This window comes from Agrilus planipennis, unplaced genomic scaffold (assembly GCF_000699045.2).
Source record: "Agrilus planipennis isolate EAB-ADULT unplaced genomic scaffold, Apla_2.0 scaffold263, whole genome shotgun sequence".
Classification (NCBI taxonomy): domain Eukaryota; kingdom Metazoa; phylum Arthropoda; class Insecta; order Coleoptera; family Buprestidae; genus Agrilus; species Agrilus planipennis.
This window is the reverse complement of record NW_020442449.1, coordinates 138,137-156,697: the sequence shown is the minus strand read 5'-3', so window position 1 is coordinate 156,697 and position 18,561 is coordinate 138,137. Positions and strand designations below refer to the sequence as shown.

At 34.3% G+C, this 18,561-nt stretch overlaps 3 protein-coding genes across 10 annotated transcripts in view; 2 read left to right on the top strand and 1 right to left on the bottom strand.

The window, feature by feature from the left end:
• Positions 1-6: 6 nt before the first annotated feature.
• LOC108740060 (mitochondrial dicarboxylate carrier) lies at positions 7-7,313 on the bottom strand. Of its 5 annotated transcripts, none has more exons than XM_018474246.2 (6): positions 3,665-3,746; positions 2,505-2,736; positions 1,683-1,896; positions 1,323-1,572; positions 1,032-1,239; positions 7-941 (listed from the first exon to the last, which is right to left on the bottom strand). In XM_018474246.2, the coding sequence occupies exons 3-6, from the start codon at positions 1,855-1,857 to the stop codon at positions 708-710; spliced, it is 867 nt and encodes a 288-aa protein (XP_018329748.1). In that variant the 5' UTR covers positions 1,858-1,896; positions 2,505-2,736; positions 3,665-3,746; the 3' UTR covers positions 7-707. The 5 variants fall into 5 exon arrangements, with proteins under 5 accessions (XP_018329748.1, XP_018329747.1, XP_018329750.1 ...); XM_018474245.2 differs by lacking the exon at positions 3,665-3,746 and adding an exon at positions 2,808-2,941; XM_018474248.2 differs by lacking the exon at positions 3,665-3,746 and adding an exon at positions 2,808-2,941 and having other exon boundaries at positions 2,639-2,736.
• Positions 2,621-18,561, top strand: part of LOC108740058 (kinesin-like protein KIF19) — a 28,174-nt gene continuing 12,233 nt past the window's right edge. Inside the window, exons 1-2 of one of the 4 annotated variants that reach the window (XM_018474243.1) lie at positions 2,621-2,708; positions 15,528-15,691. Coding sequence is in view for 1 of the 4 variants with exons in the window: in XM_018474240.1 (XP_018329742.1) it covers positions 11,548-11,691; positions 15,528-15,691 (308 nt within the window). In the remaining 3 variants the exon portion in view is untranslated. Of the gene's footprint in view, positions 2,709-8,065; positions 8,173-11,509; positions 11,692-14,340; positions 14,784-15,527; positions 15,692-18,561 lie in introns of those variants that run through there. The other 3 variants (XM_018474241.1, XM_018474240.1, XM_018474242.1) reach the window with 3 other exon arrangements.
• Positions 3,897-6,713, top strand: LOC108740036 (diacylglycerol kinase epsilon). Its single transcript, XM_025980493.1, has 10 exons — positions 3,897-4,352; positions 4,487-4,655; positions 4,719-4,849; positions 4,903-5,050; positions 5,102-5,319; positions 5,384-5,529; positions 5,587-5,764; positions 5,826-5,991; positions 6,125-6,264; positions 6,333-6,713. Exons 1-10 carry the CDS (start codon positions 4,110-4,112, stop codon positions 6,447-6,449), a joined length of 1,656 nt encoding a protein of 551 aa, XP_025836278.1. The 5' UTR covers positions 3,897-4,109; the 3' UTR covers positions 6,450-6,713.

Below are 18,561 nucleotides of genomic sequence, written 5' to 3'. Positions count from 1 at the left end.
CGGCAACTTTGAACAAACTACAACATAAAATAGTACATGAATATAGTTTGAAAATAGGGACTAGAATAACAGAATGGGAATTGGCACAAATTGTATAAAAGACTAAGCTTTAAAATCAATTCTGAGTACTACTATATCGCTGAAGAGGGCTCAAAGTACAACCACAGCTAAATATTGAGCCCTTTTCAGAAAGCATTAGCCTTTTCATAATGCAATTGAATTAAAAAATAAAATATATCAAAAATACATTATAATTTTTCTTGTCGTTTAAAGGTATCCAAGCTTTTGACCTCTTCGGAAATTTGTCAATATAATAAACCTAAATAACAACAAGGCACCATTTTCATGTCACAAAAAGTATGGTCCTACATCCGGAATGTATAAAATATTCAAATCTACTTATTTTTTTGTTGATCCATAATGGAATGAATTAATCAAACAAAGACCAGCTTTAAATTTGAATAACAAAACATATTTTAACTAATTTCTCAACTTATTTCGTCATGTAGAGGGAATAATTAAAACATTAAATAACTTCACAAAACACAATACATCAATGTACAGTTGTACATTTACAATAAATTGTCACATCTTTTAAAAAAATTAAACTAAAAAAGAAATAGGAATAACAACAGTTGTTACAAAAATAAAATTTCCTATTTTTAAATATTTACTTAAAATTAAAAATAAAATTAAAAAAATGGCAATTACACATCTATACCAAAGTTTAGTCGAAGTTGTTCTAGGAACACAAATGTTAGGATAGTATGTGGTCCTAATCTTAGGAACGCCGGTATGTAGCCCTTAAAGAACCCCATAGGCCCCAATTTGGCAGTGTACACAATTAGATCCCACATACCCGAAAATTCCCCCGGCTTAGCATTCATAGCCCTTGTCTTTAACACGTCAAGGGGCTGTGTGAGTGTTGTGGCTATGGCACCCTGATAAAAATAATAAATTCAAAAATTACAAATTCATCATAAAGTCGAAAAAGGGTAGTACATATTCCGAAAACAAATAAAATTGCTTACTGCAGATAGACTAGACACAAAATGGGTGAATAAATTATCTTTAAACAGTCCACTTGTTAAAAGGTTCTTCTTAATTTGATCGTAAAATGATAGCTGCCCTATTGTCATGAATATTGCTCTGCTGGTAGCTGCGCCTGCTCCAGAAAACAATCTTTTTGCCCCCTCTTCTTTATAAACTTTAAACAAACCATCAAAAGCATTCATATAACTAAAAAATTAAATAAGATATCAATTAATCACCATCTTAGAAATGCCTCTTTGGCGAAATTATGGTTTGAGTTTACTACTTACTTTCTACGCTTTTCTGGAGGAAGTTTAACATCGTTTTGCATCCTTACATTAACCATATCAGCAGGAGTACCGACGAGACCGCCAGCAGCTCCAGCAACCCCTGCCATTAAAACTTTAGTCCCAAATCCTGAATCTACCCCAGCCACCTCAAGCGTCTGCTTCGTAACTTCGTAAATTCCAAAACGAGTGGTTGAATACGTTAATTGTCGCATTAAAGATGCCGAAATTCCATTATAAAGAGCTCGAACACCTGAAATTTCAATTATATACCACCTACAAGAATTACAAAATACAAAAGCAAATTATTTGGATAACACATAAATTACACAATTGTGTGGTTTAAAATAAATAAATATTTACCCTCCCTTTTGACAATATTGGTGGCAACTCCTAACATGGTGATCGATTTATCTTGTTGGGTCTGAATAGTTACTTTTAATAAGTCTAACGGATGGGTTACACACGCAGCCCCAGCCGATGCTAAACCTCCAAAATACCATCGCGATTTTCTTGCGCTTTTAAATTCTAATGTCATTTTCACTGCTCTTTAATCTGATAAGAATACTTTAAACCCCTAAAAAATATTTTTTTATTCTTCATTTAATCAGTAAATCTTACAAAAGTAAATTCTAGAGAGACAACTTTCTTCAACTGGTCACAATAATTCTTACTAACTAAATAAATAGAATACTCTACGTTATTTGTTCTATTTGTATATTACTATGGGCAAAAAGTAATACCTAATTCAAATTTACTAATAGCTTAATACAGTCTGATTCTTGCTACACAACGTGTAACACTTACTTACAACTCCAACTGCCAAGTAAGGCATAATTGTCTTTTTTACGACCAAAAATAAGTTCTAATTAAACGTCTTGTCAGTAACATTTTGATTAACCGCGAAAAATTAAACTTTTGAAAATGTTGCCGCCATACCAGAGGCGCCTAGCGGGAAAACAGCAAAATGAAGCACAAGTAAAAGAGCACTCTGCCTTACCACGAACGTCTAAATCTATAAACTGCAATGTTTACAAACCAACAATTTGGATTAACCTATACTTGCCTATACTATGACCTATGTTAATTAATAATTATAAATAACGTGTACGTTAATCATATCGAGAATAATAACTACTTCAATTAGTTAGAAACATTCGATCTTGTGCAGTTCTAAAAACTTACGTGTAATTCGTGCAACCGGTTATTTAAACAATCACTGTTCTCAAAAAAAAGTAGTTTTATACTTTCGGTTTCGCTATTTAAAATGTGATTAAAGTTCAATTGCAATATTAAACAAGGTTAAAAGTATTCTTTACCACTCTGATCGTTACAAAAACTTCTTATCACGAGGTGACCTTGACCCATCCTGTGGATCTACTGAAGCAGGTAGTTGTTGAATTTTACATTTAATAACCTGTAAATTTTGTTTGTTATGTAATAGCACGTAATACTTCATTTATCACTGTTTAGTATAATAGTAATTACTTTTCTATTTATTCCATACATTTCAATTGAGGTTTGACTCACTCAAACATGATAATGAGGAAATAGCCCAAATGCACTGCACTATCGCTTCAGCAATTAATTAATTCGTGGCGCAACTGCACTCAAATTTAAAGCCATTGTGTATTTCTTTACAGATTCATAAAAAAATGGATCAACAAAGAATTCTAGCAGAGGACAATGTCCTATTTTCTACGTTTGTTATTAACAAAACTGATAAGATTATTGCTGTGTGTGAACATTCGTGGGCTGACGGTAATTTTATACTTGCGTATTTTATAAAGTGGATATTGAGTGAATCTTCAAATAAATTGTGTTTGGTTAATTTGCATCACACTTTAACTCATTATCAAAGCATCGGGAAAAGATTAGGTTTCGATATAATGTCCAAGATAAAAACGGGATGTATAAAAGCCATTGAACCAATGAAAGCAATCGTTGACAATTTAACTGGGGCAGAAAATGATATTGATTTTTTCGGAAATTCGGTGGCAAAGGACCTATTTCTACAAATAAAATCTGACGTACAAAACTTAAAAAAAAACAGTAACGAAAAAGTTTATGTAATAATTGACGATATTAGTCATTTGTTAGATACGGGGGTGAGTCTAAAAGATTTGGTCACTTTTTTAAACTGTTGTTCGAACCTCCCTGTAACACTGATAGCTTTGACGCACATTTCTGATAAAACTGACGGAATATTAGGTAATTTATTGTGTCACATGTCTGATGTATATTTTGACGTTTTGCCCCTTAAGACCGGCTTCAGTAGGGATGTGACAGGCATTTTGAAATTTAAACGACAAACTAATTTTGAGCAAACTTACGAAAACACTTACCACTTCAAAGCAATGGAGAAACAGGTGAAAATTTTCCTGCCTGGTGAAGCAATGCACTTGTTTTATAAATAAATTAANATATTTTCTCGTATAATAAAAAAAGATTTAAAAAGGCCCCAAATACGTATTTGACATACGTAGCACCATCTATATAGTCTTTGTCACATTAACAGTCAAGCTACTGCCACAAAACTTTTATCACCCTGTATAACATTGACGTAATTTGACATTTCAAGGTTTCAAAATCATTATTTTGACAGTAATTAACAACAAAAACGTGTTTTTAACAAGTAAAGTAGATATAATTATTCTACATTTATTTAATATTGTTTCCTGTGATAACCGTTTAAAAATAGAACCATGTCTCGTTAACAAAACATGTGCAAAATGACAAGAACTTATCGAAATAATTGCAAGGAAGCGGTTAAAGTTGTAGCTCGAATTAATGGCTATTTTCAGTAAACTTATAAAAGACAAACCAAATGCTGGAGGATATCCTACGTACATTATGATCAGCCTAGGACCTTCAATATTTCCATCTTATGGTGTGTTCATTCCAATTGTGTCGACAATCCTTTTGTGTGTTGCTAGTTATTATGTTTTCAAATGGTTAAGTACTGATTCTGTAATTCCAATCAGGGATGTTACAAAAAAGCATAACTGGAAAACTATACAAATTTCTTCTAAGGTAAGACAACTCAATATCAAAAGTATTTGCTTTATGTGTTATAATAATTCATGGTAGAAGTGTAAATAATTAGCAACTTACTGCTACTTGTGCTGTGTATTAATGTTGAAAAATGGTAAAGTGTTTTTAACTAGCCCTGGTACTGCTCTGTTTGTGAGGCACTTCTTCTTAACGGTATTGGGGTTTATTGTGACTGCTGTGGTATTTTTTCTGATCCGGATTGTGTCAAAACAGCAAATAAAGAGCTAAAATGTAAAGTGGTTACAAGTAAGAGTGAAGAGCATTTCCATCATTGGATAAAAGGTCTATTAACGTCTGATATTAGTTTGTTAAAGTTTTATACAGTGTTATTTCTGTTTTTTCCAGGTAACTTATCTCTTGGTGCAATGTGTGTAGTATGCAAAGAAGAGTGTTCTGTAGAACCAGGTTTAGTAGACTACCAATGCTGCTGGTGTCACAGAACAGTTCATACAGAATGTTTAGAAAAAATAAATAAGGTATAAAAATACCCAATTGTTCATTCAAATGCTTCAGTTATTGTTAATTACAGGAATGTGATTTTGGTCCTTTTCGTAATATGATAGTGCCCCCCTGGTGTGTCCAAGTAGCAAGATTAAAGAGCAGCATCCATCGTCATTTGCTGCTTAGAGGAGTCAAAAATCCTGGATGGAAAGACTGGTGTCCATTAATCGTTGCTGGTATATACCGCTATTACAATTATTATACATAAATAAGTCTTCCTTTTCAAGGAAATAGGAAATCAGGCAACAATGACGGAGCAACAGTGCTGTCGGAATTCAGAAGATATTTGAATCCTGCACAGGTGCTTGACTTGGCTGATAGACCCCCAGCTGCAGCACTTCAATGGTGTGTACTTACATCACCCAAGCGTTTGAAGCTTCTGGGAGCTGGAGGAGATGGCACAGTAGCCTGGATACTTACCACAGCGTTCAGAATGGACTTGGATGTATGCAATTCTATCATTATGATCCTTATTGCCGTGTTGCCCTTATTTAATATGTTTTTTCTAGCCTGAACCTCCTATTGCAATATTACCACTTGGAACAGGTAATGATTTGTCAAGGGTGTTGGGATGGGGCAGGGAAAATCCCTCTGAAGTAAACGTACCGGATTTGCTTAAAAAAATTGACAGGGCTGAAGTTATTGACATTGATAGGTATTTATATACAGGCAGTGCAGCAAAAAGAGTATTAAAAATTATATTTTTCTAAAGGTGGCGAATCGATGTAACTCCTTATCGTAATCTCAGTAATTTAGGTATAAGGATTCCCTCGAAAACTCTGTACATGTACAACTATTTTAGTATTGGGGTGGATGCCCAGGTGGCCCTGGACTTTCACAAAACACGCGACAGCAAATTTTACATCTTTGGCAGTCGTATATTCAACAAGGTTCATTTTACATATAAACCAAGTTAATATTTCATATGTTTAATTTCTGTTTGCCTTTTAGTTGCTGTATCTCTGTTTTGGAACACAACAGGTGGTAACAGCTGACTGTAAGAATATAGAAAAACGTTTAGATCTCTATTTAGATGGGAAATACATTGATCTTCCGGAATTAGAGTCTATAGTAATACTCAACATACCCTCGTGGGGTGCAGGAGTTGACTTGTGGGGTAATTATTCGATAATTAATTTGTGCCAGGCTTTTGTTTAAAAATTATGCAAGCGTATCTAAGATCTGACTTTAAATAAAAATGTTACAGACATTTTACATTATCTATGCGTTCTTTTTTCTTGTTGACATAGGTTTATGTGAGTCAGAAAACCCTCAGTCGTATAACGATGGTATTTTGGAAGTTGTTGGTATTTATTCGTCATTCCATATCGCCCAGTTACAAGTTGGATTGTCTACACCTCACGTGTTGGGGCAGGCAAGGACTGTAGAGGTAAACAATGCTATATCTGTTATACTTTTATAACTAGCAACTTTTCGTGAAAAGAACTGTTATACTAGGTTAATATTAAGAAAACCTGCCCAGCTCAGATAGATGGCGAGCCTTGGGAACAACATCCGGCACATTTAAAAGTAGCCCTGGTAAACAAGGCTTCCGTCTTATTAAATCAAGAATAATGTTGAAAAGAACAACAAACCTAAGTCTCCATAATTTATTTAACGTTGGGTCTATTTTTTCGTTGTTACATTTGAAGTATTATCTATCTTTATCGACATAATCTCTTATTAATTAATGTAATTATAAACAGTAAGATGATGTGTTGATTTTCGAAAGCATTTATCTATGTATATTTTAAAAATGTTGACTTACATAGATTTAAATATGTGTTTCTTTATTAATTGTTAATTATTTATTAATATTACGGACGTTACACCCAAAAATCGTTTTTATTTTAATATCCAAACACATCTTTATGGCAGAAAAATGAAAATGCGTATTACAACATTACAAGTACATTTATTATTACTTTTTTTAAAATGAACACTTAACAATGAAGTTCCAATAACAAATTATTTTGATGGAAACATTGAAACAACAACAGATTACAAATTTAACGATAAAATAATCTCTTCATATTTTTACTACACCATTATTTCTACTCCCACATTAAAGATACTACGAAAACACCCATTCTACACATTAAAGATATATGTATACATATACGGCAACTTTGAACAAACTACAACATAAAATAGTACATGAATATAGTTTGAAAATAGGGACTAGAATAACAGAATGGGAATTGGCACAAATTGTATAAAAGACTAAGCTTTAAAATCAATTCTGAGTACTACTATATCGCTGAAGAGGGCTCAAAGTACAACCACAGCTAAATATTGAGCCCTTTTCAGAAAGCATTAGCCTTTTCATAATGCAATTGAATTAAAAAATAAAATATATCAAAAATACATTATAATTTTTCNGACAAACTAATTTTGAGCAAACTTACGAAAACACTTACCACTTCAAAGCAATGGAGAAACAGGTGAAAATTTTCCTGCCTGGTGAAGCAATGCACTTGTTTTATAAATAAATTAATAAATAAAATGTTGCATAATATACTGTTTCGTTATTTACTTATCTAATGAGTAAATATCCTGATAATGTAAAAGTTTCTGTACAATGCTCCTACAAGAAAAATTTGTTATCTATGTTATATCTTTTGTTTAATAAAGACTTAACATAAGCTTTATAAAAAAAATGTTTTTTGTTTCTTATTTTGTTAAGGCAAAACGAAAACTTTTTTATTACTATTAACGCAAAAAATTCTAATAGATAACCGTTTTGCGACACACTGATTACATAACATTTAATCAATAAACAAAACCATTATGCGTATCGAATTTTTATCATTTATTTGTTAATTAAAGACATGTTTATACTAATTGAACGTTTAAAAAGTAATAACGATAAATTCCTTAATTAATAAACATATTTTAATATTTTAAAAAGTACCCATTTTGTTCATTCAAAATTTTGGATGCATCATTTTTCATTCTTAATTGTATATTCGATTTGAAATTTCACTGTTTATTAAAATTTATGGCCATAAGGGCACACAGTGACACTTAGTTATTAATTTAATGGTCAGTATCTTCAATTCATTTTTGAATTTATTCAAATTTGAAATTCAAAAAGAATGCTACAGCCACCTAGCAGCGAGTAGCTGAAGTTGAACAGTTAGGCGATAATCTAAAAGAGGGCGCGACGAGCTACTTAAACGATCCTTTAAACGTCATTGAAAAGTTTGTCTACTTTATCTCGTTAAATTTAGGTAAAACAATGAGTTAACCTTTCTGAGAATTGTATTTAAGCAATGGGTCAATTCGGATTTTACTTGTAAGTATAAAAACACAGTAAGCGTAAGCAAATTAATTATAATAGTCATGATCACGCATCTCCATGTCAAAGTTCAGATAATATCTTGACGCTTTTCCTTCAGCTCAGTTTGTATTCACTGGCTGCAAAAACCAACCCCCTAAGGGTAGGGATTTCTAAACATTGCAGCTTTATATTCAAAATTTGCATAAACACGTAAGAACCAAAACGGCGTGAACGGTTCATTTTGTTTTTAATGCTATATAACACGTAAGCTTAACAAAATTTACAACATAATGTGTATCTAAGATCGATATAGGGCCCGTTAGGACGTCTCCTTACTGACCTTGTCCTTAAACTGAATACTCACACAATATTGTAAACAGTTGTTAGTTCCCCGATCCCTCAATTGCATTACCCTATAAATAAATAATAAAATTTGTAATCGATATTTTAATGAAAACTTACGACCACTATAAGTGTCCATAAAAGTCGTTTGTCAAATCATAAAAAAAGTATCACGGACAACTTTGCATAGCGATAATGTGCAGCGATAACATAAACATATGTATTGCAAAAACCATGAACTTAATGAAGTTCAAAGAAAATGTAAAGTTCAAGGAATTGATTAATTTTTTAGATTACCAGGAGGGACACTGATTAGTTAAATCATTCTAAATATTAGAACAAAAGACTGTACTTGCGTCTGGAATGAAAGGGAAAGGGTTAAGAGAGGGCCTGATATGAATGATTAAGACTAAGTAATAACAGCCCATATTTGATTTCATCTGAGAGGTACCAACTAAATTTCGTACCTTTTTGATGCCGCACTCAAAAACCGTTGGTACCATGAGATTCTACGTACTGTTTTACATAATTATCACTTCTTAAAACTTAGTAGATACCTTCCATCTCTTAATAATTTCACGAACACTTTTTTCTTTAAATTATTTTATACATTTTAACAAAAATAATGTCCCAACGTGCTTATTTGACATAGCACTCGAAAACCGCTGGTACCATGAGATTCTACGTACTTTTTTACATAATCAAACATGATAATGAGGAAATAGCCCAAATGCACTGCACTATCGCTTCAGCAATTAATTAATTCGTCGCGCAACTGCACTCAAATTTAAAGCCATTGTGTATTTCTTTACAGATTCATAAAAAAATGGATCAACAAAGAATTCTAGCAGAGGACAATGTCCTATTTTCTACGTTTGTTATTAACAAAACTGATAAGATTATTGCTGTGTGTGAACATTCGTGGGCTGACGGTAATTTTATACTTGCGTATTTTATAAAGTGGATATTGAGTGAATCTTCAAATAAATTGTGTTTGGTTAATTTGCATCACACTTTAACTCATTATCAAAGCATCGGGAAAAGATTAGGTTTCGATATAATGTCCAAGATAAAAACGGGATGTATAAAAGCCATTGAACCAATGAAAGCAATCGTTGACAATTTAACTGGGGCAGAAAATGATATTGATTTTTTCGGAAATTCGGTGGCAAAGGACCTATTTCTACAAATAAAATCTGACGTACAAAACTTAAAAAAAAACAGTAACGAAAAAGTTTATGTAATAATTGACGATATTAGTCATTTGTTAGATACGGGGGTGAGTCTAAAAGATTTGGTCACTTTTTTAAACTGTTGTTCGAACCTCCCTGTAACACTGATAGCTTTGACGCACATTTCTGATAAAACTGACGNCCAATGTGCTTATTTGACATCCCACACGAAAACTGCTAGTACCATGAGATTCTACGTACATTTTTAATAATTATCGCTTCTGAAAGATTAGTAGCTACCTTCCATCTACTTATAATTTCACGAACGCTTTTTTCTTTAAATTGCTTTATACATTTTAATAAAGGTAAAGTCCGCAGGTGCTTATTTGACATCCCACTCGAAAACCGCTAGTACCATGAGATTCTACGTACTTTTTTACATAATTATCACTTCTCAAAGCTTAGTGGATACCTTCTATCTCCTAATAATTTCACGAGCGCTTTTTTCTTTAAATTATTTTATACATTTTAATAAAGATAAAGTTCGCAGGTGCTTATTTGACATCCCACTCGAAAACCGCTAGTTCCATGAGATTCTACGAACTTTTTTACATAATTATCGCTTCTCAAAGCTTAGTGGATACCTGCTATCTCTTAATAATTTCACGAGCGCTTTTTTCTTTAAATTGTTTTATACATTTTAACAAAAATAATATCGGGACGAATTTATTTGATATCGCACTCAAAAACCGTTGGTACCATGAGATTCTGCGTACTTTTCTACATAGTTATCACTTCTCAAAGCTTAGTAGCTACCTTCCTTCTCCTTATAATTTCACGAGCGCTTTTTTCTTTAAATTATTTTATACAGTTTAACAAAAATAATATCGGGACGAACTTATTTGATATCGCACTAAAAAACCGCTAGTACCATGAGATTCTACGTACTGTTTTACATAATTATCACTTCTCAAAGCTTAGTAGCTAGCTTCCATCTACTTATAATTTCACGAGCGCTTTTTTCTTTAAATTGCTTTATACATTTTAACAAAAATAATGTCACAACGTGCTTATTTGACATAGCACTCGAAAACCGTTGGTACCATGAGATTCTACGTACTTTTTTTACATAATTATCACTTCTCAAAGTTTAGTAGATACCTTCCATCTACGAATAGTTTCACAATTATTCAGTAACCGGAATGATAAAAAATCGGCCGTTAATTTCAATTATTAGTGTATCCAGAAATAAAAGGAGGTGGACATACGACTGCCACGTGTCGTGTCGTATAAAATTAGAAACTTTTGTACGATTGTGTCTCGTAAAAATTAAAAAAGTCCCAATCTTATTCTGGAATAAAAGCGAAAGAAGGTAACGCTTGCATTCAATTTCCTAAACGTTGTTTATTTTATTTAATGTTTTACGAAAAATGGATGTTAATTTCGTTAAATCCTCAGCGTTTACAGTGAGTCATTATTGTTTTTCGTAATAATAATAATAATAAATTCCCAAGTAATTTGTTTCAACAATAAGGTTCGTCATAACTTCCCCTGCTCTCTATTGACGGTTACTAATTAAGTGAAGCATTTCTAGTGAAATAGAATTACATTTCCAAAGCGAGAACCTTACGAAGTAGTTGTATATTAATTCTAAAGCAAATTCCCATGGCAACCACGGCCAATACTACAACAGATTTCTTAGGAATTCGTAATGCCGCGTTTTCAGTTCGAATCGGACGTTGGACGCTGAAAGACGTCACGTCACACGCTTACGCGCCAAATTTAAAAACGCGTAACTGAACGAAAAACTTTTCCGTCTGTTTTTGTGAAGGAATTTTCTTTTTGTATTAAATGTAACTTTCGGAAATTATAACAAATGACTCCCGAAACACCGTCGAGTTCTGGTAGCACCAGTTTAAGACCTGGGTCGGTTTCAGACGAAAGATTGATGGTGGCGGTCCGAATTCGCCCATTGAAACACGACGAAAATCAGAGAACTTTGTTCGCTTTAGACAAAAAGGTAAATCTGTGAGAACTGTTTTGTAAATTATCGACAAATACCTGATTAATTGTAAGATTAAATTACCTGACATTTTAAATCCGTACATCAAATATTTTATAACTTTTTTCTTTCAACATGTTCGATGTCCTGCCGTTACAAACATCAAACTGTTCCCTATTTTCAATATGTATCTACTGTATTTTATTTATTTGATTGCGTGCGCTCGTCTGCTAGAAACCATTTGCATTTAAAAGCTTTCTAGAGCTCGTGACTTAAAATGTACGAGATTCAACGTACTGATATTTACATTTATCTACATATATTCTTGTCTAATAGACACTAGAAACAACTGCGCGTAGTTAATATCGACAACTAATCGTCGCCACGTGTGGTAGTCATAATTTTTTTTTGAACTGCGACGAGCAGAAGTTCTTATCAGTAAACAAGATCGAGCTTGAGTTACTAGTTACGATTACTTTTCGGTATGACTTTCGAAGAGCTCTTGAAGTTTTTAAAAAGACCAGAGCAAAAAGGTTTCAACGGAAAATGTAAGTAAAATGTAAATAGAAAATACTACAAATGGCGCGGTAAACGCCATCTGTAGTACGATGCTACATTTTAGGCTTACGTATGCTCCAACAAGGTCCACTTGTGTGGATATCTACTTGCTGAAAACGAATCCCGGCGTGGTTGGTCTGTGTTCTGTCGGGCTGCCTGCGACGCGCTGATGAGATCCAAAAAGATCGAAATCGCGATCCGCATCTGGCAGTTTCGACAGAATACAGACCACTTCGAATTATTTTAAAATGTAAGTAAATGATCCCTTAAAAAGACTGTGCTAAATCCAACCGGATTTAAACGATGGCTAGTGATTGTGGCTAAGTGTTCCCTAGAAAATCAGTGGCTAACACTAGCTTCAGGTAGCGAGAATAGACTGTTACCGCAGCTTGTGTCCCAAGCAGGCGATTGCTGTCGGCGACATCACTTCAACTGTCTTCAATGCGTGACTGCTTCTAATGCCAACTACAAAGAGGCCGGGTGTTCGAGTGACTACACTCTTTTTCATACGTTTTATACAGTTTAAATGATGGCGCCGACAGCAATCGCCCACTTAGGTCACAAGCTACGGTAACACTCCGTTCGGACTTCCAGAAGCTAGCGGCAGCCACTCATTCTCTAGGGCATACTTAGTCACTATCGCTAGCAATCGGTTCACTATCGTTGGCATCGTTTGATCCGGGACGGCATTGACATAGTTACATTAAAATTCCTAGTTCGACGCTGCTACCTTTCAAAAATTAATAGCTTCAGGTAGCAAGAATCGAGTGTTGCCGCAGCTTGTGTCCCAAGTAGGCGGTTGCTGTCGCCGACATTACTTCAACTGTCTTCAATGCGTTACTACTTCTAATTCCAACTACAAAGAGGCCGAGTGTTCGAGTGATTACACTCTTTTTCATACGTTTTATACAGTTTAAAGGATGGCGCCGACAGCAATCGCCCACTTAGGCCACAAGCTGCGGTAATACTCCGTGCGGACTTCCAGAAGCTAGCGGCAGGCACTCATTCTCTAGGGCATACTTGGTCACTATCGCTGGCAATCGGTTCACTATCGCTGCAATAGTTACATTAAAATAGTTACATTAAAATTCTTAGTTGGGCGCTGCTACCATTCAAAAATGAATAGCTTCAGGAAGTGAGAATCGACTGTTTTTGCAGCTTGTGGCCTTAGTGGGCGATAGGTGTTACCGTGTTTGCGCCGACACCGTTTGAACTTCACACAAACATAGAGCAAACTGTCCTCAGTGTATAACGATTTCTAGTGACTACAAGTGGTTTAGTGTACAAACCACTATTCACTTTTCCTACAGCCGGATCCCTTGCAGGCTCCACTAGAAACAGCCATGCACTGAGGACAATATGTTTTATATTGTAACAGTTTAGATAATGTCGGCGCAAACACAACAGCAATCGCCCATTCGGGCCACAAGCTGCGACAACAGTCCATTCTCGCTTCGTGAAGCTAGCAGCAGCCACTGATTCTCTAGGATTAATTTACCCACTATTGTAGGCCACCATTTAATGCGGGTCAGCTTTGATATAGTTACATTCAAATTCCTATCTAGCGCTGCTGCCTTTCAAAAAATAATTAGCTTTAGGTAGCAAGATTGGAGTGTTGTTGCAACTTGTGGCTCTCGTGGCCGATAAATGTTACCGTGTTTGCGCCAACACCATTTGAAGTCCACACAACATAGAACAAACTGTTCTCAGTGTATGACGATTTCAAGTGACTACAAGTGGCTGAGTGTACAAGCCACCATACACTTTGACGTACAGCCGCATCCATTGCAAGCTCCACTAAAAGCAACCATGCACTGAGGACAATATGTTTTATATTGTATGCAGTTTAGATAATGTCGGCGCAAACACAACAGCAATCGCCCATTCGGACCACAAGCTGCGACAACAGTCCATACTCGCTACGTGAAGCTAGCAGCAGCCACTGATTTTCTAGGGCTAACTTACCCACTATCGTAGGCCACCGTTTAATGCGGGTCGGCTTTGATATAGTTACATTAAAATTTCTATCTAGCTCTGCTACCTTTCAAAAGTGAATAGCTTCAGGTAGCGAGAATCGACTGTTGTTGCAGCTTGTGGTCCTGGTAAGCGATAGCTGTTACCGTGTTTGCGCCAACACCATTTGAACTCCACACAACATAGAACAAACTGTCCTCAGTGTATAACAATTTCTAGTGACTACAAGTGACTGAGTGTACAAACCACCATTCACTTTTTCGTACAGCCGGGCCCCTTGCAGGCTTCACTAGAAGAAGTTGCTGCAGCTTCTAGTATCCCGAGTGAGCTATTGTCATCGCCATGTTTGTACTGTACTGTCCTCAGTGTATGATGAGTTCTGATAGAGACTACAAGTGGCCTAGTGTTCGAACTACCATTCACGTCTTCGCACACTTGCAGTCGCCACCAGAAGCAGCCTCACACTGAAGACACAGCAGCAGCGATCGCCCACTAGAGCCACAAGCTGCGGCAACAGTCCATTCTCGCTTCCTGAAGCTAGCGGCAGCCACTTTGACTAGGACTAGGACTAAGACAAGGTTAAACACTTTCGACATTAAATTTCCTATTTAGGACAAAACAGAGATAGCATTTTTGTTCTTCTTAAGATAGCACCCAGAAACTGGTCAAATGTGTGTTAGATTACCGTAAATTACTTTTCTAATAAATCAAGGAAATATTGTATCAATCATCCGAGAAGGTCGTTATTGATCTCGTCGTTACACATACAAAGAAACATTTGGTTAATGAATAATTAATCGTAAAATGATTCGGAAATTAGGAACATACTTACACCTGTACTTACTAAATTGTTATAATTATCTTTCGTTTTTAAAATTCATAGTGACCCTATTTAAAAGTTGCTTAATACAATATTAATGTTACTCTCAGNATTATAAATGCTTTTATTTAAACATGATGGGTTAGCATAAATTGCTTGTTATAATTTAAATCCTCTATTTCGTAACGAATTCTTAATTGTTTTTAATCACACAATTAATCGTAAAATGATTCGGAAATTAGGAACATACTTACACCTGTACTTACTAAATTGTTATAATTATCTTTCGTTTTTAAAATTCATAGTGACCCTATTTAAAAGTTGCTTAATACAATATTAATGTTACTCTCAGCATATTTTTAAAAGTAACCATTGAAACTTAAAAAACGAAATGCAACAGCAATGCAAATATTCTAATTAACAATTCTTGTTTTTTTTTTTTATTAACAAGTACCTACCTGCTAAAATTTAGTGACTGACGCATATATTTTTTCTATTCCAGCATGTCATCATAAGCGAAGAGGCTGCAGATAAGGGGGACACGTTGAGGTTTAAACGTGGAAATGATAAAAAATACTCATTTGATGTGGTATTCGACGAAAATTCGACACAAGAGGAAGTCTACGACGTCACCACAAAACCCCTGGTCAAAAACATTCTAAATGGGTAAGTTAAACTATTAAATTTAAGTCCAAAAGTACTTGGTGGTTTGAAAATTTCTTCCCTAATATCCTAGAAAAAGTATTATCTTGGTCCCTAATAGGCTACAAAAACAATTAGATGTTTAATTAATATGGATTTAATTGTTGATAATGCGTCAATTATTTTATTTCAACTAATCATCATGACAAGTTTGTTAATCCTATGAGTGGTTTAACATGCACCTCCACTTTTCCTGTCCTGGGCTACTCTTCTCATTCCCTTAAAACTAGAACATCCCACACCCTTAACTATTTGCGAATAGTAATCTAATGTAGGTCTACATCTACTCCTCCTAACTCCTGTTTCTGCCTCTAATATGTCTCCTAGCAGCCCCTTCATGCCTAAGAAGATGTCCTACCAACTTTCCAACCTTCAATCATCATAAGGTCGTCAGTCCTAAGGCTGATTGAACACGCACCTCCACTCTTTCCTATCCTGAGCTAATCTTCGCATTTCCCTAAAACTAGAACATCTCACGTCCTTAACTACAGTGTAAACTCATTATAACGTCACTCGATTTAACGACGAACTCCTTAAAACGTCGAAATTGCTTGACTTTGGTTGGTTTACATTGTTTTCTATACAATATTACACTCTGTATAGCGTCACGCTCACTCTATTTAACGACAATAATGCGGCATTATAAATCATTGAGCAGTACTTTCTAAGTCGCCGAAATAGATAAGAACTGCAGCTGTGTACGTTGTTGAAGAAGACGATCCTGTCCCTCCACCAAGCATCAAACAAGCACTTGATGCAGCGAAACTATTAAAAAAATACTTTTTATATAATCAAATTGATCCAGCAGTATCTAAAGATATGAGTAAGATACGTAACAGAATACAATTAAAATATTGGAGCAGCAAAAAACATCAGACGAAGATAACAGGCTATACGCAATGTATGAATACTAATGTTCGTGTGCAAAATGTGTACTATATTAGTAAATGCATATTATTATAGAATAGTAAAATAATATCTTTTATCTCTCTCCATTTAACGACCACTCTTTATAACGCCGAAAAATGTTCAGTCCCTTAAGTGTCGTTATATAGAGTTTACACTGTATTTGCGAACAGTAATCTAATCTAGGTCTACCTCTACCTCTCCTAACTTCCGTATCTGGCTCTAATATCTTCCATAGAGTCCTCTGTTATCCTATTATTTCTAATACCTCTTCATTTATAACCTTTTCTACCCACGATATCCTCATCATCCGCCTATAACACCACATTTCGAACACTTCTAACCTTTTCTTTTCTACAGTGCCCACTATCCATGTTTCGCACCCGTACAGCTTCGCACTTCAAACATACTCCTTTAAAAATCTTTCTAGAATTTCTAGATTAATCGTTCGCGAGCTTAGAAGTGACTTTTTTTATTAAAGGCAACTCGATCCTGTGCTATCCTCTGCTTTATATCCCTACTACTCCTTCCGTCCTGAATTATCTGACTTCCTAGATGTCTAAAATCGGCCACTTCTTCTAATTTTTTGTCTCCTATCTTATATTCACTCTTTCTCTACTTTTTGTTCTCTTGCATACCAGTATTTTTGTTTTATTTTTATTTATTTTCATACAATACTGTTTTGTGAATACCGCTTCCATTTTATTTAATTCTATCGTACCTAATAACAATCAAGGCGCTCTTCTTAGTGGTCAATTCTTAATTATTAACTAATTAACAATTACCTACGCATTTTACTGAAAGTCTATAAAGGAAAAATGGTTTGAAAATACCAGAAAAAGCAAATAACTTACTTTTTAACAAACAATTTGCTAACGATAATCAGATATGAAAAAGAAACAAATGCTCATAAGCAAGAGAACAAAAACGTAACTTTTTACAATCTCAATGTAATAAAACTGGCGTTAATAAGGCATAAAAACTAATTAGACTTTTTTTTCTGAACATGCCGAAGTAATTAAAAGAAAACTTTTGATTTGACCATCGACATTTCTTTCTTCATGAGTACGTTCCATTAATCATGTTAACTATTGTTTATGACACTTTGCTTTTTTGTGTTTTATATGAACGGTGGTAGGTATCAGTGTCCATCAAAATTGTTTAATTATATTGATAATGTACTTTTGTGGTTCGGTGAAAATTATTTCGAAGAGGCACGCTATAATTATTATGCCACTTCTACCATCGCATTATTATTCATGATATTGCGTGTGAAACCAACACATTTATTGACATTATTTGACGCCTTATATACACTACATTACTGCCACATGGTATAATTAATAAAAACTAGGTACGCATACCCCTTTGTATTCAAGCAATTGTCACTTTCGTTAAGCATTTATAATAACTTCCACTTAATTACACATTTTAATTATAAATGCTTTTATTTAAACATGATGGGTTAGCATAAATTGCTTGTTATAATTTAAATCCTCTATTTCGTAACGAATTCTTAATTGTTTTTAATCACACATTATAAAACTTTAATTAAAAATCATAAATATGCAAACAATGCCTTCTTAAGAAGTTTTCTCCAAGACCTTTGTGGTATTTATTCACTTTGCTTCAACCTCTTCATTCCGCTAGAGCAGTATTTTCCAACCTTTTTTTCCTCGCGAACCAAAAGAAAGGTCCGAAAAAAATTGACGAACCCCCTATGTAGCCGTTAATGACAGATAAAAAAAAGCAATAAAATTTGATAGAATATATATTTTTCATATTGCAGAATAATTGATTATATTAATCGTGAAACATTTAAATAAAACATTAATAAGACTAAAATGATGTAAATGTAGTAAACTGCCTTAATTTGATATTTATTTCCAATTGTATTGTAAAAAAAATATTACATAGCCACCCTCGTA

Bases quoted from the DNA above. Each gene is read 5' to 3' on its own strand.
- LOC108740060 (XM_025980496.1), bottom strand. From the start codon at position 1,857: ATGACATTAGAATTTAAAAGCGCAAGAAAATCGCGATGGTATTTTGGA. The intron at 1,240-1,322 runs GTAAGTAGTAAA...TTAATTTTTTAG, and splicing joins CCTCCAGAAAAGCGTAGAAA to TTATATGAATGCTTTTGATG. The intron at 942-1,031 runs GTAAGCAATTTT...TATTTTTATCAG, and splicing joins TTGTGTCTAGTCTATCTGCA to GGTGCCATAGCCACAACACT.
- LOC108740036 (XM_025980493.1), top strand. From the start codon at position 4,110: ATGGCTATTTTCAGTAAACTTATAAAAGACAAACCAAATGCTGGAGGA. The intron at 4,850-4,902 runs GTATAAAAATAC...TGTTAATTACAG, and splicing joins GTTTAGAAAAAATAAATAAG to GAATGTGATTTTGGTCCTTT. The intron at 5,051-5,101 runs GTATATACCGCT...TTCCTTTTCAAG, and splicing joins GTGTCCATTAATCGTTGCTG to GAAATAGGAAATCAGGCAAC.